The sequence below is a fragment of the Doryrhamphus excisus genome, linkage group LG5 (assembly GCF_037039965.1).
Source record: "Doryrhamphus excisus strain RoL-2023G ecotype Guam linkage group LG5, RoL_Dexc_Guam_v1.1, whole genome shotgun sequence".
Taxonomy (NCBI): Eukaryota; Metazoa; Chordata; class Actinopteri; order Syngnathiformes; family Syngnathidae; genus Doryrhamphus; species Doryrhamphus excisus.
The window spans coordinates 11,281,018-11,304,796 of NC_136361.1; the positions used below are offsets into that span (position 1 = coordinate 11,281,018).

General features: G+C 43.0%; 1 protein-coding gene across 9 annotated transcripts in view; it reads left to right on the top strand.

The window, feature by feature from the left end:
* thsd7ab (thrombospondin, type I, domain containing 7Ab) overlaps positions 1-23,779 on the top strand; it is a 180,264-nt gene that overhangs the window by 118,928 nt on the left and 37,557 nt on the right. For all 9 annotated transcript variants that reach the window (XM_058052748.2, XM_078790683.1, XM_078790684.1 and 6 more), the window contains 5 exons: positions 4,208-4,311; positions 11,711-11,905; positions 11,985-12,251; positions 18,548-18,727; positions 22,851-22,989. In XM_058052748.2, coding sequence (XP_057908731.2) covers positions 4,208-4,311; positions 11,711-11,905; positions 11,985-12,251; positions 18,548-18,727; positions 22,851-22,989 — 885 coding nt within the window. The remainder of the gene's footprint in view (positions 1-4,207; positions 4,312-11,710; positions 11,906-11,984; positions 12,252-18,547; positions 18,728-22,850; positions 22,990-23,779) is intronic.

Genomic DNA, 23,779 nt, shown 5'->3' on the forward strand with positions numbered 1-23,779 from the left:
GTAGTCCCGTTTTCCTCCCAATATTCCAAAAACATGCAGGCTCCGGCAAACCCAAGTGAGGATAAAACAATATAGATGGAATAATGATAAAAAAATGTTATTTTTCGTTCTTTTGCTTTGCAACGACTCATTCAATTAAAAGATTCATCTGATGACTATCTTCATCGCCTCACATGTCTGCAAATATCTGCTCTGTGTGAATGTGTGTATTAATAGAAGGGTGCTGGTGCTGGCGTCTGCTTCTTGTTTACGCCGCTGATGCCAGGTGTAATAAAAAGTGATGTGAGCAAAGGGAACGTGCGGTGAGATGACTAATTAAGTTACATTCATGCGGCGTGCAGCTTTTGATGAGGGATGTTTGTACAGAGGCTCACGGCGGTATGCTACATCTCCACGCATCACATTTAACAAGCTCACAATCGGGTGGTAAGTGGGGCCCAGTCACCCTCTAAGTCACATTTCTGCCAGTTGATACAGCACAGTTGAACATTTAAAAGGGGCCACGGGTCAGCTAGCTGGATAGCTAGCTTAACGTCATAATGTGCCCACAGTGTAAATTCCGTATGTTAAACAACAGTGGATGACCTTGGAGGATTTAGGACTCCAGGTGGAGAAGATGGCTTCATGGAGAGCACAGTGAGATGTCTATTTTCGTAAACTTCCCTTCCATCCATCCCTAAACGTTCTCAAATGGATTTAGATGAGGGGAACATGCAGGGTGGTCAAGTAAGGTAAAGAGTGAGGTGATTCCTCTGGAAGAAGTACTTTGTCAGGCAGGCATTGAACGGCAGTGTTGTCCTGTTGAAAAAAACAGTCATTACCACACGTAAGAGGGCCTTCAGTCACGAAGGATGTCCCCTGCAACATCTCAACATAGCCAGTTGGCATTTGACGCCCCTGCACAACCAGAAATTTCCAACATTGGAAACCATCAGGACCGTCAAGGTTAAATTTTTTCTCAACAGAGAATAGAAATGTCCCATTTTTTGTCACGCCCTGTGTGGGTTCCTTCGTGACAGTTTGTGTTTCCTGTCTGGGCTTTAGTTTGTTGAGTTGCTTTTTCTTCTGCTGCTGTTGCACAGAATAAATATTATTTACCTGCATTTGGTCCTGCTCTCTGCATCCTGGGGTCGCACCGCAAAGCTCTCGAGACCGACCGTGACAGAACGATCCCACCAAGAGACGACGACCTCGCGGAGAACGATTTTTGAACCTGGCAGCGTTTCAAAGCCATGGAAGATGAGGAGATGGCGAGACCGCCATGGGAACTGGAGGACATGGTGCGCGGGCCGGACGACACGCTCGTTTCAATGGCTTCACCGTCGCCGCGTCAGGCTTCGAGACTCCCTGCCGGAGCCCAGGTTCTGCACCCAGGAGGCCTACCTCGCGCATAGTCGAGGGCGGCCCCCGGAGAGTGCTTACCACCTCCGCCGACCCAACCATTCCCTCCATCACTTGGAGGGGTCTTGCCGGCTCCGCCGGGCCTACCGTCCCGGCCGGCCCCCAGAAGGGTCCCATCGGCGACCCACCTCCGGTTCCCCCACCACCCATCCTTCTTTGACTGAGAACTGTCTTGGACGTCTGGGATCCGTCCCTGAGGGGGGTGTACTGTCACGCCCTGTGTGGGTTCCCTCGTGACAGTTTGTTTGTGTTTCCTGTCTGGGCTTTAGTTTCCATTTTTGACACCCTTATTTTGTATGGAACTTCCTACTTTGCCCTGTCTTCCTTCGTTGCCCCAATCATTCAATCATTCACACCTGTCCCTAATTTGTGTTGGTATTTAGTTCAGGTGTGTGCATCTCCCCGTGTGGGATCATTGTCGTTTGTCCGTTTGCTACCTGAGTTGCTTTTTCTTCTGCTGCTGTTGCACAGAATAAATCTTATTTACCTGCATTTGGTCCTGCTCTCTGCATCTTGGGGTCGCACCGCAAAGCTCTCGAGACCGACCGTGACATTTTTGGTGCTTTTGTGCAACTTCCAACCAGGCCATTTTGTGGTGCTCAAAGAGACAAGTTCTTTGCGGATATTTTTTCTTCTTAAAACCCTTCTCTGACAAATGCAGTCTGATGGTTGTTGGACTGCACTCTGCACCAGTAACAACCTTCATTTGGGCTGAGGATGGTCCCGTGTGTTGACGGACAGCCATTCGGATCTTCCAGCTTAGGGCCAGTGAAATATTACTGTCTTACTGTGTCTGTCATCAGCAACAAAGGAGCACTGCAACAATCAACAATCCCATCGTGGCTTATACATTCATTCATTCATTCATTTTCTACCGCTTTTCACGGGGGTGCTGGAGCCTATCCCAGCTGTCTTCGGGCGAGAGGCGGGGTACACCCTGGACTGGTTGCCAGGCAATCACAGAGCACATATAGACAAACAACCATTCACACTCACATTCATACCTATGGACAATTTGGAGTGGCCAATTAACCTAGCATGTTTTTGGAATGTGGGAGGAAACCGGAGTACCCGGAGAAAACCCACGCATGCACGGGGAGAACATGCAAACTCCACACAGAGATGGCCGAGGGTGGACTTGAACCCTGGTCTCCTAGCTGTGAGGTCTGCGCGCTAACCACTTGACCGCCATGCCACGTGGCTTATACAGTTACAAAGAAAAACACAAAAGCTTCCCCATCATATTTTAGATAAATGCATAATGTATATGGTAGTCCAGTAGCTGTTAAAAGTCACATTTTGAACATCTGCTTTTGTTTTTTTTTGGGGGGGGGGGGGGTGAACGCACCATATTTGTTTCATCGCAAGCCATCTTGTTCTACTGCTGCTTGACTGTAACATGCAGGCCTCGCTTCCCCCCTGCAGAGCGGTGAAAGTACTGCATGAATGAGCTCTTCTCTAAGTGAGGCTGAATGGTTTATATTATTTGAGTGATATATGATGGGCCACGTGGAAAGCTTTGCCGCATGTTGTCTATGGGGGCCCACTGTTCTGTAGTAGTAGAGTAATAGTAGGCTGCGCGATGGGCGAGTGGTTAGCGCGCAGGCCACACAGCAAGGAGACCCAAGTTCCCCACTTGGTCATCTCTGTGTGGAGTTTGCATGTTCTCCCCGTGCATGCGTGGGTTTTCTCCGGGTACTCCGGTTTCCTCCCACATTCCAAAAACATGCTAGGTTAATTGGTGACTCCAAATTGTCCATAGGTATGAATGTGAGTGCGAATGGTTGTTTGTCTACATGTGCCCTGTGATTGGCTGGCGACCAGTCCAGGGTGCCCGAAGACAACTGTGATAGGCTCCAGAATCCCCGCGACCCTCGTGAGGAGAAGCGCTAGAAAATGAATGAATGCAGCTGAATAGGTGCAGATTCTGGAAGGTCTGGATCATGTGTAGCTGCTCTATAAGGGTCCACAACTCGATACAAAGGGCCGAAAAACGGCCCCCTTTAAAGCTGCTGGTAGTCTTCAGTAGTTGCATTTTGCACATGTTTTGGTGATGTTACCGCATCTTGTTGCCTTGGTAACCTTCCTGTAAAGATAATATACGGTAAATCAGCTTCTCACTTGAGTAATGAAATCATAAATATTTTTTTATTCAACAATTTCTTCCCAGGCGGCACGGCGGTCTAGTGGTTAGCGCGCAGACCTCACAGCTAGGAGACCAGGGTTCAATTCCATCCTCGGCCATCTCTGTGTGGAGTTTGCATGTTCTCCCCGTGCATGCGTGGGTTTTCTCCGGGTACTCCGGTTTCCTCCCACATTCCAAAAACATGCTAGGTTAATTGGTGACTCCAAATTGTCCATAGGTATGAATGTGAGTGTGAATGGTTGTTTGTCTATATGTGCCCTGTGATTGGCTGGTGACCAGTCCAGGGTGTACCCCGTCTCTCGCCCAAAGACAGCTGGGATAGGCTCCATAACCCCCGCGACCCTCGTGAGGAAAAGCGGTAGAAAATAAATGAATGAATGGATGTTCTGCAGTATTGTACCTTGACAAGGGATACTTTCACAATACTCAATACAGGATTTACACTTCAAAAAGCTAGGACTAAGCTGGAGTGCAATTACAGGTATGTGGTACCAAAACTTAGCGCTGCAAAAATGCCTGCCACATGGATCAGTCATTTGGTCATGCTTAACAACAGATTATGTTGAGTAACTAAGCAATCTGAACTGAAAGGAAAAGGAAGTGTGGAAATGGACTGAAGTTGTAAGTCGTTGACATTTTGGCTGCTGTGATTAACTCCAGGTGGAAAACGCACAAGTGGAGAAAGTGCCAGCTGGTCCCGTGGTTCCTCCGGCAGGATCGACCTGGCGCTCAGGAAGCCTGCGGGCCTGGACTTCAAACACGAGGTACGCAAACCGAATCTCCCTTCCGCAGAACACACCTCGCCCTCGCTCGGCTTTCCATAGCTGTGAGGAAAAGCATCCATTTGCTAAAAGCTGAGGTGGCGTCTACACGTCTGACAAGTCTTTGATTTTTATGCTTATTTTCATTTTTGCATCAAAACTGGGAAGGAATGTGTTCTTGCCACTGGAGGCCCGTTTGACAGTTTGGGTTGTTTCTGCGCCGTGTTTTTTCACACCTCAGGCCCCCGTCATGCATTTTTAATTCAACGAGTCTGCTAGATACGTATTTGAGAGGTGATACAGCACAGCTCAGGCCTGCTGCAGAGTCAGGAAGTGCAAACAGGATGGGCTGAATGAGGGGTGGGGGGGAGGTTGCGGTTGCGCCACGTGGTCTTGGGTGGCTTTCATAAAAATCCAATTTCAGGGTCACGCCGAATGATCAATTTCATTACCCTGCCTCTCCTATGGAGAGCCATTATTAGCACTTATATTTCATCTTCTTCCTTGCCAGCTTTCATTAATGTGAGAAGAATCCATTCATCGTGAAATGGACGCGTAGGACTTTTTCAGCTTTTTAGTTCTTTCATTGCACGTGACGTCCATTTACGTCAGTGTTTTTCAACCTTTTTTGAGCCGCGGCATGTTTTTTACATTGTAAAAATCTTGTGGCACACCACTAACCAAAAATGTTCCAAAATGTCACCACGACCTCACACGTGCATCAATAAGTCTATGGGAGGAACAAGGTAGGTGTTGCCACACGGACCAATATTACATTGCTCTGCCAGTCTTTACACCACAGACACTCCACAGTAGCCACGTTTTTACATCACCACTTTTTCTCTTTCCGAATGACCTTTCGGGAAACAATGGTATCCATGGAAAGGAATATTCCAATCTCTTGTCTACATGCGCCGTGAAAATCAACCAGAATAGTCAATAGGGCATGCCCAGTAAAACGTAAACATCAACATCACATGATACCGACTTCCCCAAGTATTTCTTTCACTTGTTGGAATAACTCCGTATTGTCGGTTTTTCGTCTGTCCAGTCTTGAAATTTAGTTTGAATCAAAACCAAACTTTGCTTAGTCCAGTGCCGATTGCTGGCCTCCATTTTTAAAAGTGAAGAACGTCTGGATCTGCGTGTTACGTCATATCTGAGCATGCGCTGAAAGAACGCACCCGGGATCAATTTAAACAGGAAAAGATCAAATTCAATCTTGCTAATATTTTATAATTAAACTCAGGACATGTTTTATATAGATATATATTTTCTTTTTTAATAAAACTGGACTTGTGAATAAAGTATAGAAGGGTTTAGATTCTGTTCCACAGATGGCGGTATTGCACACAAAAATTGCCAAAAATTGCCAACCGCCAATAAACAACAGAAGAAGAAAAACACCACGAAGAAGAAGGCACCCTGACAACTTTCCGTTTGAGCGGGTACAAGATACCTCAATCGGATTGGTTAAAGGAATATTCCATCCCTGTTCAATTCTTTCCGTTTGAGCAAATAAACCAAATGCAATTTGAATATTTGGGTCCACATATACCAGGGGTGGGCAAACTACGGCCCGGGGGCCACATCCGGCCCGCCAAGTGTTTGAATACGGCCCGCCCAATCTTTCCAAAGTATTTCATTTAAACTCAACATACAACTTGTCATCATGGCCTGAGCCAACCTTTTGATGGTTTTATCAATTTCGTTTTTTGACATGGTCTGTTGTTTACAAAGTGTTCCTGAAAAAAGGGACACAAGCACATAATAATAATAATAATTATTATTATTATTATTATTAGATTATTAGATTATTATAATTATTATTAGAACTACTATGATTATTATAATTATTATATTAGTGCTAATTATTATATTAATTATATATAATATTATTGTTATATTTGCATATTTTACATAATAAAAATATAATAATTATTATTTTAATTTTATTGTAATTATTATAATATTTTATTTTTTTTTAACATTTAAATATAAATATAAAATAATAAATAATAATAGCAGATTGCATGACAATTTTACAGATACAATAATGCCAGGTGGACTGTTACGTGTAAAATATATAGTCTGGCCCCCCCCCCCCCGTAAATTTTGTCATATCAATGCCGCGGCACAGTGAATATCACTGATTTACATCGACCACAGTGGGTGGACGTGTTGCTATGGCGAGACAAAACACTGCGTGTGTCTATGAGAAGATTGCTTCAACTACTAAAAGCTCACCTCGCACACCAATGGAGAGAAGACATCCACAGAGGGACAAGATCGATCTCCCCACGAAGACCCGACCCAGCACACGGCAAAACATCCCTGCTCTACGAGTCATAGCCTGTATTGAACGCACAGGCATCGGCATGACGCAAGCCCGGCACTTCAGGGCTTTTCAATTGAGAGCCGTCTATTTTCATTAACTTTTAAGTCGACCTCTCGCAGCCGGTGTGAGGAGTGGAGGACTTGTGAGCGTCTCTGAGGCGCTAGAGCTTATCCTACTTGTATGCAGCCTGACTCTCACAGGGCTGTGCCATTTGAAGATGGTGCTGCTCACCTTGTGGACTTCCAAACCTCTCCAAACTCCCTCTGCTCCTCCGCCCTCGCTGTTGGCCTCGCCAGCTCTGCGTGGGCTCAGAACATGCTGGTTCGGATCTCGGCTGCTTACATGACCCAACAGAATGATTTCTCAGGGAGCCGTTTCTCAAAAACAAAACTTAATACTAAAACTTTAGGTCTTGGTTCTGGCTGGTTTGTTTGTTCTGAAAATGCTAGTCTTTTCTGGGTTGCCTGCATCTAAAATCTCAGATACAAAAAAAAAAAAAAACCAAGTTAGCTAGCTAACAAGGAGTTGGACCGATGTCAGCCGTGTGGAAGTATCTTTTGTTAAAGTGCAAATCTTGTCATGCACAAGTTTGCTGTGGTACTTCCAACCTCATTGCACATTTGAAGCAGCATCAGAAAAAAACAGCATGGGGAAAAAATTTTGCAAGACCACGGCTCCCTGAAGCATTCGCTGCTGTTTGAAACATTCGCAAAGCGTGAGAAACTCAAATTTCAAAAAGTCATTAGCTATAACAGTGAGTGTGAATGGTTGTTTGTCTATATGTGCCCTGTGATTGGCTGGCAACCAGTCCAGGGTGTACCCCGCCTCTCACCCCAAGACAGCTGGGATAGGCTCCAGCATACCCCACGACCCTCATAAGGAAAAAGCGGTAGAAAATGAATGAATGAATGAATGAATGAATTAGCTATAACAGACCACCTCCAACCTCACATTGTCCGTAAAACTAAATCCCACATGCGTAAAAGAAGTAAATGGATTTGTTTTTCACATTCCTACTGTTGCTGACTATTTCTTGTTTATTCCTTGTTATTCATATTTTTTGTTTAGGTAATATTACTAGATCAAGCTTTTTATAACAATCCTCACTACAAAACAAGTAAAAAAAAAAAGGTACAGTGGAACCTTGTTAGTGTCGTTAATTTGTTCCAGAAGTATCGACTCTAATCAAAACATACAAACACATTAACGAAATCACATTATTATAGTTTTATGAATGAAATGATAAGAAAACATTTTAGGTTACTTTTTTTTTTACTGTGTTTTTTTAAGTGAGTAAAAACAGGAAGGTGCTGGTGGTGTCTCGCTGCCACATCATGTCTTTAGGAACAATCACTTCTTCAATCAGGTAAAAGTTGCCTAAAAGTTGCCTAAAATGCCTAAAATTTCTCCCTTATTCATAATTTATATGCATTTACATATTTTTTGTGTGTGCATGTGAAACAATAAAAACATGTTTTGTTGTGACATTTGTGAGTGTTAACCACTGATTACATCATACACAGGCGATATAAAAAAGTGACTTCCGGTTGCCATTTTGTTGAGCTAGCTAATGAATACTCAAAAGGAAGGGTGTTTTGTGATTTACAAAAAAAAATACACTGGGAACACAGTCAGACTCACGCAGTGTAGTAAAGCGCCATATTGTATGCTAGAGAAAACACACAAACCAAGGCTGAAAATTTTTGACATTAACTGAAAAACATGTTAACCAGGGCGGATGTTAGCTGAGGTTCCACAGCAGGTATAATTTGTGCTGGTATTGGATAAATATCGGGATTTGCTGATATTCAAGGCTGAAATATCAGTATCGGATCGGAAGTTAAAAAAGTTGGTCATGACAACCCTAGCTGGGAACCCATTGTTTTAGCTCATTAACATGACATTTTCTTTGATATTTACTATGAATGTCCGATATTGGCTTTTTTTTATGATAACCGATATTATCCAACTCTTAATTTACGATTCAATTTCAATCGATTCTGATATCTATATGTGTAACATCAGTAACAATGTTGGAAAGTAACAATGGTCTTGTCTGCCAATGTTGGCCAATAAATACACACATCTGTAAATAGTTTAAACACATGCAACCATCTGTAAATAGATGATTCTTTTGTGTTATGTCCTAAATCTCTGCGTAAATGTAAGTAAACAACTGGTGGTTGAAGTGTCACTAAAACAAAAGATATGAACTCCAGTCACTGTTCTGCTTGAATTTGCTTCTCTGCAGAAAAAGCTCATTTTCCCTGTTTTTTGGTCCAAATCAGGCATTTTCGCTGAAACCAAGCTATTTTATTGTGATGAAAGATGGAAAGTCCTTCATCAGAGAGTCTGAAGTACATAGTGTCAATGTTTATATAGTCCTAAACCTCAAAGTTCAGAAAGTCCTGTCCTGAAAGTTCAGAAAAAATGCCCCAAAACTGTGGGAGCATGGAGCTCTCTTCTCTGAAAATGAGTGAATAAGTTAATGTACTGTATTACATATTTTATATAGGAATACATTTCTGTTTCTTGTGCCTTGATTTATGTTCTTTTTGGAAAGATATCATTTCTTTTTTAGTTAAAGGCACAACTCTGTGCTCTACAGCTGATGTAGGGGGAACGACTACTGTGTGGGATCAATAAAGTTCTTATCTTGGCCATCTGAGAAGATCAAATACATTTTTTGGTGCCTGTTTCCCAAGTATCTTAGTCTGTGTGTAAATGTCTAAACAATGGGCATTCTTTGTAGAAAGGTGAAAGTAAACTCAATCCCAATTCTACCCCTTAGTCATTCCCCTTAAAACCTAGGGTCAAGGTGAAGAAGCCACCTACCTCCACCTTTCCCTTCATTTTAAGTGTGGTCCCCGACCACACGAGGTTTCAAGGCGTGTATACCCTCTAGCACTTACCCCTTACCCCAAGGTTTAGGGAGACTTGGGACACCAGTTGATTCCTTTGAATGTGCAAAACCTAGGGGTAAAGACAAGGGCCAAGGGTGGATTCAGCCTTACTTGCATTCACTTACACCGCAGCTTTGCCACATTCAATATGGCGCTGACGTTGACGTACAGTACGTGCGCTGAACGCTCAATGTGGCTTCTATGTATTTGGCTTTTACAACAGCGCTTCTTGTTTCCCAGTGTGCTTTGCTGTACTCTTGTTGTAAACGGCGAATGAGTTACATGTTTGGAGCTCACAGAATTGTTGGTTATTCTGCATTATTCGTTGGTAGTGTTTTGTTAGTTGTTATCTATATATTACATTGCTGTGTGATGTTTAGCACCTTAAGACACCACAATTTCTATGGAGCTGGTAAACTGTTGTTGTAAACGGCGAATGAGTTACATGTTTGGATGTTTTAGCACTTTAAGGCACCACAATTTCTATGGAGCTGGTAAACTCTTGTTGTAAACGGCGAATGAGTTACATGTTTGGAGCTCACAGAATTGTTGGTTATTCTGCATTATTCGTTGGTAGTGTTTTGGTTGTCACGGGGTGTCTAGGGTTGGGCCCCAGATGCAGAGGAAGGCCAACAGGAGTGCAGTTAAAGTCCTTTAATTGGCAAAATCCAAGGAAAAACTGCCCATGGGGCAACACAAGGTGGCGGCGAGGAAAGACACGATGACAACCAAAAATCTCGCCACAGAGCACAGCTAACATAAACTACTATATAGAAAAACAGGAGGCTGGCTGGACGGTTAAGGAGTGCTGGGTAGACTGAAGCCCCAGTCGGAAAGCAGGATTCTATTGCGAGGAACCAGCGACTCTCGCTGCAAGCGGCGGCCTTAAATGGGCAGTTGATTAGATGGGCTTCAGGTGTGCCCAGTGCTCCCGCCTCCAGCCCGCTCCAGGACATCTGGAAAACATGGAAAAGCAGACCAGGAGAAGGCAGGAACAGAACTGTGACATTGTTAGTTGTTATCTCTATATTACATTGCTGTGTGATGTTTTAGCACCTTAAGACATCACAATTTCTATGGAGCTGGTAAACTGTTGCTGTAAACGGCGAATGAGTTACATGTTTGGAGCTCACATAAATGTTGGTTATTCTGCATTATTCGTTGGTAGTGTTTTGTTAGTTGTTATCGCTATATTACATTGCTGTGTGATGTTTTAGCACCTTAAGACACCACAATTTCTATGGAGCTGGTAAACTGTTGCTGTAAACGGCGAATGAGTTACATGTTTGGAGCTCACATAAATGTTGGTTATTCTGCATTATTCGTTGGTATTGTTTTGTTAGTTGTTATCTATATATTACATTGCTGTGTGATGTTTTAGCACTTTAAGGCGCCACAATTTCTATGGAGCTGGTAAACTGTTGTTGTAAACGGCGAATGAGTTACATGTTTGGATGTTTTAGCACTTTAAGGCACCACAATTTCTATGGAGCTGGTAAGTTCAATGAGACATTTGTTGGTACTTTGTATGCTTAAGAGTTAAGAGTTACTTTTGAGTGGCACATGATCAGCTTGTTTGTGCTTCATCTGCTTTAATTAAAAGGAACTTCTGATGCCGATATCACCTAATACCACATTTTATGCTGATATCAGGCTGATAATAATCTGTGGCCGATTATCGGACAACCCTAATGCTTACAGAAACATCTACATCATGTACAATGAAGATTTCTCTTTTGTGCGTATTACCATGGCATGCAGTTTTGCTCATTAGGACAAAATTGTCTTCAACTGGAACGACCTTGAACCTTCAAGTCTCAATCAAGTCTTAAGTTATTGTGGTGAAAATCAAGCAAGTCAAGCCATTGCTCAGGTCAAGTTTTGTCAAGTTACAAGTCAGATTGTACAAACTTGACTTGATGAGGTTCCGCATACATGAGGTTCATTAAATTCTAAATTGTCTTGAGATGTAGTTCATTGAGGAGGTCAGTCGTCTACGATGCTTAAGTTAGTTTGTCTCATAGGAGTTGGTAAATTGAAAATACATGTTAGGTTTGCTCACCATCCCTGAACGGAAACCCCCTCAATCAGTTCCTTTGTAAAGTCCTGACCTGATTAGTATGTCACAACAATTCATCACAATGCCTTCTCATCCCTCCAGCTGTGTCCTGCCGGCAGCTGGACGGGACGCAGGTTGATGTCAGCGAGTGTTTGAGGTCAGCCAGGGCCATGCCAGCCATCACTCAGCACTGTCAGCTGCCCTGCCAGGACGACTGCCAGCTCACCAACTGGTCCAAATTCTCGTCCTGTTCGGCCGACTGCGTTGGGGTGCGCACCAGAAAGAGGACCCTCATCGGTGAGAAAATGCTGATACATTTTTTTTTCCGAAGGGCTCCGTAACACTCACCTCGTCCCTGCATCCTACCGCCCCTCAGGGAGGAGCAAGAAGAAAGACAAGTGCAAGAACACGCAGATGTACCCCCTAAGTGAAACCCAGTACTGCCCGTGTGACAAGTACAATGCCCAGCCGGTGGGAAACTGGTCCGACTGCATCCTGCCCGAGGCCAGCCGAACTGAGAGTACGTTGGGCCTGAAGGTCCAGGGGGACATCAAGGAGTGCGGACAGGGCTACCGCTACCAGGCCATGGTGTGCTATGACCAGGACAGCCGGCTGGTGGAGACATCGCGATGCAACAGTCACGGTGAGTTCAGTTGCAGCAGTTGTGATGTCTGAGTGCCTGGTTCTGGCATCTCGTAACCATCGTTCTTGGATCGCCTTGTCTCATTGTTTAGTTTCACTCGCCCACTTTTACCACCGACACATACTGCTCCCACTACATTGTATGTTGCCATGTTTAAAGGAAAGCTTGCTTGTGTTTTTCCTTATATGGAGCCCACAAAAAGAGTGGAGTTTACATGTTCTCCCCCTGTGTGCGTACTCCGGGTACTCCGGCTTCCTCCCACATTCCAAAAACATGCTAGGTTAATTGGTGACTCCAAATTGTCCATACATAGGTATGAATGTGAGTGTGAATGGTTGTTTGTCTATATGTGCCCTGTGATTGGCTGGCCACCAGTCCAGGGTGCCCGAAGACAGCTGTGATAGGCTCCAGACCCACGACCCTCGTGAGGAGAAGGGCTAAAAAATGAATGAATTCAGCTGAATAGGTGCAGATTCTGGAAGATCTGGATCGAGTGTAGCTGCTCTATAAGGGTTCACAACTCGATACAAAGGGCCGAAAAACGGCCCCCTTTAAAGCTGCTGGTAGTCTTCAGTAGTCGCCTTTTGCATATGTTTTGGTGATGTTACCGCCTCTTGTTGCCTTGGTAACCTTCCTGTAAAAAACTATACGGTAAATCAGCTTCTCACTTGAGTACTGAAATCATAAATATTTTTTCATTCATTCATTCATTTTCTACCGCTTTTTCCTCACGAGGGTTGCGGGGGTGCTGGAGCCTATCCCAGCTGTCATCGGGTGAGAGGCGGGGTACACCCTGGACTGGTGGCCAGCCAATCACAGGGCACATATAGACAAACAACCATTCACACTCACATTCATACCTATGGACAATTTGAAGTCGCCAATTAGCCTAGCATGTTTTTGAATGTGGGAGGAAACCGGAGTTCCCGGAGAAAACCCACATGCAAACTCCACACGGAGATGGACGAGGGTGGAATTGAACCCTGGTCTCCTAGCTGTGAGGTCTGCGCGCTAACCACTAGACCGCCGTGCCGCCCCCTGGTAATCAATACATCTCTAAATATAACCCAATTTAATGAAAAAAAATGAAAAAAATACAGAAGACAATGACAAATAGATATATACTGTATATACTGTAAATGATGAATGAAATGTATAACATTGAACAGCACTTTTACTTGTATAACGGCCATACGTTTGCCACTTTCATACTTTGCTATCATTTCTTGCTTGAATTCAAGACTGTGTCTACCTTCTGTATCAAAGCGCTGGCACTTGCAATGTTCTTTAGCCCCATGGCGGGTTATTTGGCGGTCAAAAAAAGCACAGAGATAGAGTCAGCAACGTGTAGGACACTTTGTTTGGCTGCTCCATTCTGTGAAATGACAATTTGTAGTGGCCAATTAACCTAGCATGTTTTTGGAATGTGGGAGGAAACCGGAGTACCCGGAGAAAACCCACGCATGCACGGGGAGAACATGCAAACTCCACACAGAGATGGCCGAGGGTGGAATTTAACCCTGGTCTCCTAGCTGTGAGGTCTGCGCGCTAACCACTCGACCGCCGTGCCGCCCATTAATATTTTTTTTATTCAACAATTTCTTCCCAATTAGTGCTGACTGGCCACAACTGCAATATTTTTGTGTCAAAATAATTACCAGGATTTTATGGCTTTACTTTGTGCAGGTGTACCTAAAATTGTGACCTACCCTGTTGATTGTAGTTGTGTTTGTTGTTTGTCCACATACACAGATGCCAACTTTGAACGCTAAAAGACGCATACTTTATGTGGCCTTATTCTGCCATGCAATCCGTCGTGTCCAAGTTGTGAGGTCTTATCCCGCATCCGGCATACTTCAAGCAAGCATGGAGAATCTTTGCTCGGAAGGTTGTTGTAAAATTGCTGTAAAATAAGAATGCATGTGAGTCGTGCATTCAGATTTGCATCTGTTCATCTGAGCATGTGTATGGAATTTTACACCTAAGTGAATATTTCCGTGGGTTTTTCTTTGAGCATGGCTGAGTCCAGATGCCAATGACATGCTCCCTGAGGTGCACACAACAACAAAATCACATTTGTCACTTCATCCTTTTCTCATTTTATTCTGTTTTATGCCAGAAAAGAAGACGTGACCTTTCCTCTTCATTGACACAATACCTGCAGCAGAGATGCCAATCGGTCTCTTTGCTGCTGTTATCTCATTTTTTTTCTTGTTAGGGCCTCAATAAACCATGAGGATCATAATCAGCAAAAGCCACTACTGAGCTTCTAAACTGTACTTGTGAACACAACACTGCTGTATCCAACCAACTTCCATTTCAGTTAGAATTTCTATTACAGTATACTATATTGTTAAGGGCAATACTACAGAAAGTAAACATATACCATACCTTAGAGCAGTGTTTTTCAACCTTTTTTGAGCCACGGCACGTTTTTTATGTTGGAAAAATCTTATGGCACACCACTAACCAAAAATGTTACAAAATGTCACCACGACCTCACACGTGCATCAATAAGTCTATGGGAGGAACAAGGTAGGTGTTGCCACACGGACCAATATTACATTGCTCTGCCAGTCTTTACACCACAGACACTCCACAGTAGCCACGTTTTTACATGACAAGTTTTTTTTTCCAAATGACCTTTCGGGAAACAATGGTATCCATGGAAAGGAATATTCCAATCTCTTGTCTACATGCGCCATGAAAATCAACCAGAATAGTCTATAGGGCATGCCCAGTAAAACATAAACATCAACATCATGTGATACCGGCTTCCCCAAGTTTTTCTTTCACTTGTTGGAATAACTCCGTATTGCCAGTTTTTCGTCTGTCCAGTCTTGAAATTTAGTTTGAATCAAAAACAAACTTTGCTTAGTCCAGTGCCGATTGCTGGCCTCCATTTTTGAAAGTGAAGAACGTCTGGATCTGCGTGTTACGTCGATCTGCGTTAAACTCGGGACATGTTTTATATAGATATATATTTTCTTTTTTAATAAAACTGGACTTGTGAATGGCGTATAGAAGGGTTTAGATTCTGTTCCACAGATAGCGCTAATGCACACGAAAGCTGCTTGCCAACCGCCAATAAACAACAGAAGAAGAAAAACACCACGAAGAAGAAGGCACCCTGACAACTTTTCGTTTGAGCGGGTACAAGATACCTCAATCGGATTGGTTAAAGGAATATTCCATCCCTGTTCAATTCTTTCCATTTGAGCAAATAAACCAAATGCAATTTGAATATTTGGGTCCATATATTCATGGCTATTGACATAATATTTGCAAATGATTTTTTGTCTATATGTGCCCTGTGATTGGCTGGCGACCAGTCCAGGGTGCCCGAAGACAGCTGTGATAGGCTCCAGAATCCCCGCGACCCTCGTGAGGAGAAGCGCTAGAAAAATGAATGAATGCAGCTGAATAGGTGCAGATTCTGGAAGATCTGGATCGTGTGTAGCTGCTCTATAAGGGTCCACAACTCGATACAAAGGGCCGAAAAACGGCCCCCTTTAAAGCTGCTGGTAGTCTTCAGTAGTCGCCTTTTGCATATGTTTTGGTGATGTTACCGCCTCTTGTTGCCTTGGTAACCTTCCTGTAAAGAAAATATACGGTAAATCAGCTTCTCACTTGAGTAATGAAATCATTAAAATTGGAATATTTGGATCCATATATTCATGGCTATTGACATAATATTTGCAAATGATGATTAATCAATGTTAACTATAAAAAAGTGATATTGGATAATTCCTCACGGCACACCTGACGGTTTCTCAAGGTACACTAGTGTGCCGCGGCAGAGTGGTTGAAAATCACTGCCTTTGAGTAGTCAGCTTCTATAGCAATATAGACTTATTACCTCCTGATAATGAGTCAACACAAACACAGTTTGTGTTTATACTATAAAGCCAGCTGGACACAGACTACTGTAAAGTATATACATATATGTTTTCAGCCGATAGTAAAACTATACTACTCTAAAGGGAGGGCAAGCATCCAATTGAGTGTTATTGTTATGAACACATCTGAGTCTACGTGTGTGTGAGGCTCTGTGCTCCTCGTTGTGTGTATTCTCACATGTCTTTTTGTCTGCGAGCATTAGTTTGGTCATGTTGCTTTTTTCCTTTTCTTCATGCCCGTGGTGACTCTTCCTCATTCCTCCTAACGCCAACCCTGCAGAGTGTCTGCAGTATGCAGAGTAAAGGTGTGCTGCTGTCAAGCATTCATAAATCAGGCACTATATATGCATACAACCTCTAGGGACCACCACCTGTGGAGTGCATGAAATCTCTGCATATGGCGAAGAGCGTCACGGTGAAGGACACATAACTATCTGGAGGATCTTATCTAGTTGAAAGTTGAAAGTAAGCCATAGAAGTCGAACAGTGACCGCAGCTTGCTACTGGATCTCTCCAAGGAAGAACACGTTGAAGGGGAAACGAAGTATGAGCAGCTGAGGATATGTGCCTCTGGGAGCTTCATGGAGGTTCTTGCAGGTTGCCAAGATTGCAAGTTTTAAAAGCAAGCGGCAGCTACTTGATCTCTTTTCTCCTGGAGCCACAAGTCTCCCGAGAGCCTTGCCGACACACCTATCCAGTTCATAGCGCTTCAACTGCACGCCAACTGCAGCGTTTGCATGACCAGCGACTCTGATGTAGAGTGACTCGGTGTGACGGAACAGGGTCCACAATGGGGACTCAGGGGTCAAGATGGTGAGCTCAGCAAGGTTTTGACGTTGGCGAAGTGCTGATGTGATGTTCAAGACCAGTCAAGTGTAAGGAGGTCAGCTGCTGTAGATGTGTGTGGAAAGATCATTACTTGCCCGACAGGAAGTCATCTTCATACAGTCAAACCTCGGTTTTTGAATCATTCGGTTTCCATACAGTTTTTTTGGTTTTTAGTTTGTTTGTTTTGTTGATATATTTGGGTTTTTGGATTTATATTGAGGGCGGCACGGCGGACTAGTGGTTAGCACGCAGACCTTACAGCTAGGAGACCAGGGTTCAATTCCACCCTCGGCCATCTCTGTGTGGAGTTTGCATGCGTGGATTCCCTCCCACATTCCAAAAACATGCTAGGTTAATTGGCCACTCCATTGTCCATAGATATGAATGTGAGTGTGAATGGTTGTTTGCCTGTGTGTGCCCTGTGATTGGCTGGCGACCAGTCCAGGGTGTACCCCGCCTAACGCCAGAGGACAGCTGGGATAGGCTCCCTCGTGAGGAAAAGCGGTAGAAAATGGATGGATAGATTTATATTCATTCCAAAAAAAAAAAAAAAAGCATTCAGAAGATGCATTCAAAGACGTTGTGATGATATGTAGTATTCTACCCTGGTTACTCTGTGTCAGTAATGTTACTGTGATGTTTACTGTGATAACGAGCAGCACGTGCCAGACATTATCACAGTGAGGAAGCAATTAACCACAGGAAATGAGGGATTATTGTATTCTGTTTAATTTGCATGTACCACTTCTGGCATCATTTAAGCAGCGGCACAGTTGTACTGATTTCGCACTGGTTGGGTTCTATGTAATCCATGCCGCACCATACTTCTGTGTTGACATATCATATTTCCTTGAAATGTAGGAAATATGCTCAAAACCTGAGTAATCCGTGTGGTATTTTTGAAAGTATGATAATAGGCATGATGTCAGGTGTGTTTTCACCTGTAGACTATCAAATGCAACTCGACAATGAGCCCGCATGTCCTAAAAAGCATCAACTAACCCAGAGGAAGTGCTTGAAATTGAGACGCTCCACTTTCTTGCCTCATCAGCTCATTGATTTTCCTAATGGAAGACTGAGCACAATATATTCACTTGAGTCTGAAAAACATCATTTAAAGTGTGTGTGTGTGTGTGTGTGTGTGTGTGTGTGCATGTGCGACCAAAGTTAGAGTAACAAACCTCTACGTTGGGCCCCATAGGCTTTGTCATGAGCTTTCACACTCATGAAATAAATTGAAATAACAAAGCTGGGCTGTTGAACTACAGCTGCGGTCTATTTTTTGAGAATTCTTTTTTAGTAACAAAGCTCAACAGTGGGATGAAAATCACTAGATTTATATTTTGACTGGTTAGTGAAACAACAGTGAGTTTAACAGTCGCTCCCTCCTCTTTCTGCATCTGAAGATAGCAGGCATGTTTTAGTATAGCTGGGCCTTGGCGGAGGTCTGCAGGTAATAATTTCAAAGCAGTTCACTAATGTTCCTTCAGAAAGAAACACCCTGCTTTGTCAGATTATTCAGCAGCACACTTTCATTCCGACATTAAATGTTTTTTCTTCCCCTGCCAGGTTACATCGAGGAGGCATGCATCATCCCTTGTCCTTCGGACTGTAAGCTCAGCGAGTGGTCCAACTGGTCTCGCTGCAGCAAGTCCTGCGGCAGCGGCGTCAAAGTGCGCTCGAAATGGCTCAGAGAGAAGCCTTACAACGGGGGACGCCCCTGTCCCAAGCTGGACCATGTCAACCAGGTAGGGAATCCACTCACTGGCCATTTCATTTGGTACACCTGCACAATCGAATGAGATCCAGTAACCCGGGGCTCCCCAACCACTGGGCAATGATAAAACATGCACTATAAAAACATACATTTGTAAAAAAAAAACTGCATCAAATTGTATGAAAAATCCATATCAATTTGGGAAATATGGGCCATTATTTATTTTAAAATAATATACATTTCAGTTACAAATAGTTTTTGCAACTATATGTTGAGCAGCGACTCCTTGAACGGTCCTTGAACGCACCTTTGTGCATGTGCTAACTTCCTCCCACGCTGCACAGATACTACTACAGTCTGCTTTTACCACTTTTCTTTCACCTCAAATTGGGTCTCAAATCTGATCCCATGTGGGAATGCATAAAGGTAAGTTATTGCATGCTAACGTGCATATTTGTCGGTGCACAACCTCAATTTAATTCATGCTAGCACGCTGCCTTTCACCACACACATCAAATAGCGATGTTAAATAATTTGATGAATTCAGCTAAAGCTTTAATTTCATACCTCATTCACTTTTTTGCCCCAAATATCAAAGACGTTAGAACAGATATTTACCAGAAAATAGTGCCTTTGGTCCCCATTGCTTTAACATTGAGTCACGAAAGAAGCTGTGATCGGCCCACGTACTTTGGCAAGTACAACCGTACTACAGAATATATACTTTAATAAATTGGGCTGTGAAAATCGATCTTAAAAGTCAACAAAGTAGCCATTTACATTCAATAATCAAAAAGTCCAGGGAACAAAATCAAGTGTCATATTTTTCATATGTATGTCTCACACTGCAGGGCAGCAGCACGCTGTGTATTCCTTTTCACTCCACACTAACCACAAGAAATACACCTAGCTATCAATGATGACAGAAATGTTTACAATCCACTGAGAAAATCAATGTTTTTTTAGTATGATTTGCCTGTTTGAGCATAGGTTTTCTCCGGTTTCCTCCCACATTCCAAAAACATGCTAGGTTAATTGGCAACTCCTAATTGTGAGTGTGAATGGTTGTTTGTCTATATGTGCCCTGTGATTGGCTGGCGAACAGTCCAGGGTGTACGCCGCCTTTTGCCCGAAGACAGCTGGGATAGGCTCCAGCATACCCGCGACCCTCAAGTGAATTCATGCTAGCACACAGCCTTTTACCACACACATCAAAGAATTGGAATGTGGGAGGAAACCGGAGTACCCGGAGAAAACCCACGCATGCACGGGGAGAACATGCAAACTCCACACAGAGATGGCCGAGGGTGGAATCGAACCCTGGTCCTCCTCGCTGTGAGGTCTGTGCGCTAACCACTCAGCCGCCGTGCCGCCCGACGTAATAATCTTCTGTCTGAAAAACAAACTTCAGTACCCCTTAATCCTCATTAGGGTTGCCTATCTGAGCAAACCTGAGGTGAGAGGCGGGGTATACCCCGGACATGGATAGCTTAAGGACATTGACACCTTCTATCAACGTGTGCACAATTAGGCGAATATAATGAAGGTGAAATGTTTCCTGTATTGCGTAATTTTATCATCATTTGTGACATCCATAGAGCACTACATTTGTTCAATAGTAACAACACTCAGATGTACCATTTGATTCATCATTGTGCACACAGTATGTCTTTAATTGTGGTTACAATGATGTAAATAAGTTCACAATCGTGAACATACTGTTCAACGAATACCTCCATGAAGGTGTCAGTCATAGGTGAGCACAATTATCTTTCTACAATTTGGATGTCATTATCTTGTGCTCAGTAAGTGCGTATTCTTTATTAGAAGTGTGATACAAATGGTGCATATCCAAAGCTGCAGAGAGAGCGAGCCGAGCGGTTCATTATTAATAAATGATCAGTTCCTTCTCATTATTGCAGCACTCCTCCACTATTTAGCTGAGCAGCAACAGTGCTGGGAGCAGTCTCCACTAAAAATGTCCACCTTCTAACATATTTATACCCTGCCGTGTGCCAGGCCGTTCCATGAGGTCGCCGGGATTTGTAAAAATGAAATGCTTCACAGCTCTCGACATGTGTGTGTGTGTTCAGTCCACACAGGTATTCACACCAGAGGTTTTTTTTATGACGGCCGCTGCAATGTTGCATTAATCATCCTCTCTGTACTGTATGAACACGCTTGCCACATGCTCATTAATCTGTCCCTTTTTATTCACGCCCTCCTCCACCGCTGGCTGGATGGCGTCCCTCGCCCACCCGCTGCTGCTCAGGCTCAGGTAAGCGCTGCTTTTCTCAGCACTTCTTTTGTCAAGGATGTTCCATGTCACGGATGTCAGTGGGTCAGCGTCTGTGGGTGCACAGACGGATGTGCACAATTTCCTGGCTGTAAGTAAACAAGGCGCTGGAGTCTTGGAGGGCCCCTTACGCCTCAGCCAAACAAATTATGCTCTCTAATAAAAAAAATATAAACATGCACCATATGGAGGTGCTTCTACCCACCTCTGCTTCATTTATCAGCCACTTCATTAGACATACCTGTACTATTTACTTACAATGGAACCTCGAAGGTTAAACATTCCAAAAACATGCCAGGTTAATTGGCGACTCCAAATTGTCCTTAACTTAGTAAACTGAGGACTAAATTATCTTTGATGTTTCAGAAAACGACAATGTTAGGGCAAAATAGTCCTGGACATTTTGGAAATATGTATATTAGTTCATTGAAGACAATGAATTATCTTGTTTATAATAATTAGAAACATAATTATTACTGACTAATCACTGCAAAGGAGACATTTAAAATATATATATTATTAATAATATATAATATAAATATATATGAATATATATTTTTAATATATATTGTGCATGCTAGGTTAATTGGTGACTCCAAATTGTCCATAGGTATGAATGTGAGTGTGAATGGTTGTTTGTCTATATGTGCCCTGTGATTGGCTGGCGTACAGTCCAGGGTGTACCCTCGCCTTTCGCCAGAAGACAGCTGGGATAGGCTCCAGCATACCCGCGACCCTCAAGTGAATTCATGCTAGCACATGCCTTTTACCACACACATCAAAAAGCGACGTAATAATCTTCTGTCTGAAAAACAAACTTCAGTACCCCTTAATCCTCATTAGGGTTGCCTATCTGAGCAAACCTGAGGTGAGAGGCGGGGTATACCCCGGACATGGAAGGAAGCACAACTTGAGGGTGTGGCTTAAGGACATTGACACCTTCTATCAACGTGTGCACATTAGGCGAATATAATGAAGGTGAAATGATGTTTCCTGTATTGCGTAATTTTAATCAACATTTCGGACATCCAAATTGTTCAGTGTTAAAGGGGCAGTTCTGATGAAGTTGTATGACACCCCCATAACCAGTGAAGTCCAACAGCGACTCACTCCCCACATTTTGTGTCCTGAGCTGAGTTCTGGTCGGATTTAGGTGCTGAGGAAAGTAATTCCAGCTAGTTGTTGGAGGCAGTTCAGTGAAGATTTTGGCTTCTCAAAACAATAAGTGTTCAAAAGCATGATATTTGCAACACAAAAATCCGACCTCACAAAAAAAGTTTTTTTTGATAGCGTCAAAGTAGCAGTGACCCAATGACGTGCATTTTAGCCAGCTCGTATTAACTCGTTTTCTCACTTTATAATGCACAGAAAAGGGAAAGAAATATGTGTTTGTGTTTCACATAAGGATTGTGAATGATGGGCAAAATTCCCCCAAAAGTGAAGTTCATATATTACATATATAACATATATTATTGTTATTTTTTAGTCACATTGTAAGTGTCACACAAGTGTAAGAAGAAGTGAGGCAGTGTAAATAGTATAAAATGTTATATTATTTTTAAATTTTAGCATCACGTATCATACAAGTTTAAAAAGAAGTAAAAAATATTAATTGCATCAACTGTTTACTTAGTTTTTATGTCATTGTGTTATTGAAGTGTAAAAAGAAGTGAAGCAGTGTTATATTTTTTGTTCTCCTAAGACCCCTTCTGAATACGAATAATAATTTCTACATTGTACCTGTAGCTAAATACCTGACATTATTACTCAAAAGAGTGTGGTACTGCCTTTGTAAAGGCATATATTATGTATTATAATTTGTATGTTCTGTGTATTTAAAAACATGCCACGGTTGTGTCCTCAGGTGTACGAGGTGGTTCCCTGCCAAAGTGACTGCAATCAGTATGTGTGGGTGGCCGAGCCTTGGAGCATCTGGAAGGTCAGCAATGTGGACCTCAAGGAGAACTGTGGTGAAGGTGTCCAAACGAGAAAAGTCAGGTATATATCATGTACTTCAGCACTGTACATAGAAAGTTATGCCACACCTCCGCGGTTGGCCCAAGAGTAGAAAGGAGAACGAGCATCTTCCTCCTCGTCTCCACTGCACTGAATCCAGCAGTCTTTCTGGGGAAGAAGATTCTAAAAATATACAAGCAAGGCAGGCCAAAGTGAGAAGGAGTAAAGTGTCGACCTCCGGCAAGGCCAACAATCTTGATTTGGATCAGCACCAATGTGTTCACCTCCTGCAGACACATGCATTATTGAGATGATTCACGGAAATGTTGAAAAATGCCTCCTTGCAATGATTCCTGGATCCGCTCCTTCAACAGGATCCTAGCCAAAGTTTAATGGATAAATGTGACCCCTGTTAAAACTCCACTTGGCTGAAAGTAGCTGATAGATTCGGATGGGTTGGGGAAGAATCGGTGGGTGTATATGGCCATCTGTTAAAACATGAACAATGTATTACAGTGTTCCCTCGTTTATTGTGGGGGAAAGGTTTCCAAAATAGCCGTCAGTAAGTGAAATCCGCAAAGAGTCAACATTTTTTACTATGACTATATACGTATCTTTTAAGACTGTAATACCCCTCATTATACACTATGTACACTTTCAGACAAACATGAAGGTTTTCTCACATTTCTCTCCCATTTAAACATTCAAAAACATTCAAACATCCATTTGAATTGTTATGATTACCCTACAAGGTTAGACACAAGAAATGATTAAGTGACTCACACATATTTCACTCGTCGTCCTGGTGCCGTTCCATTGTACTGTAGCATTT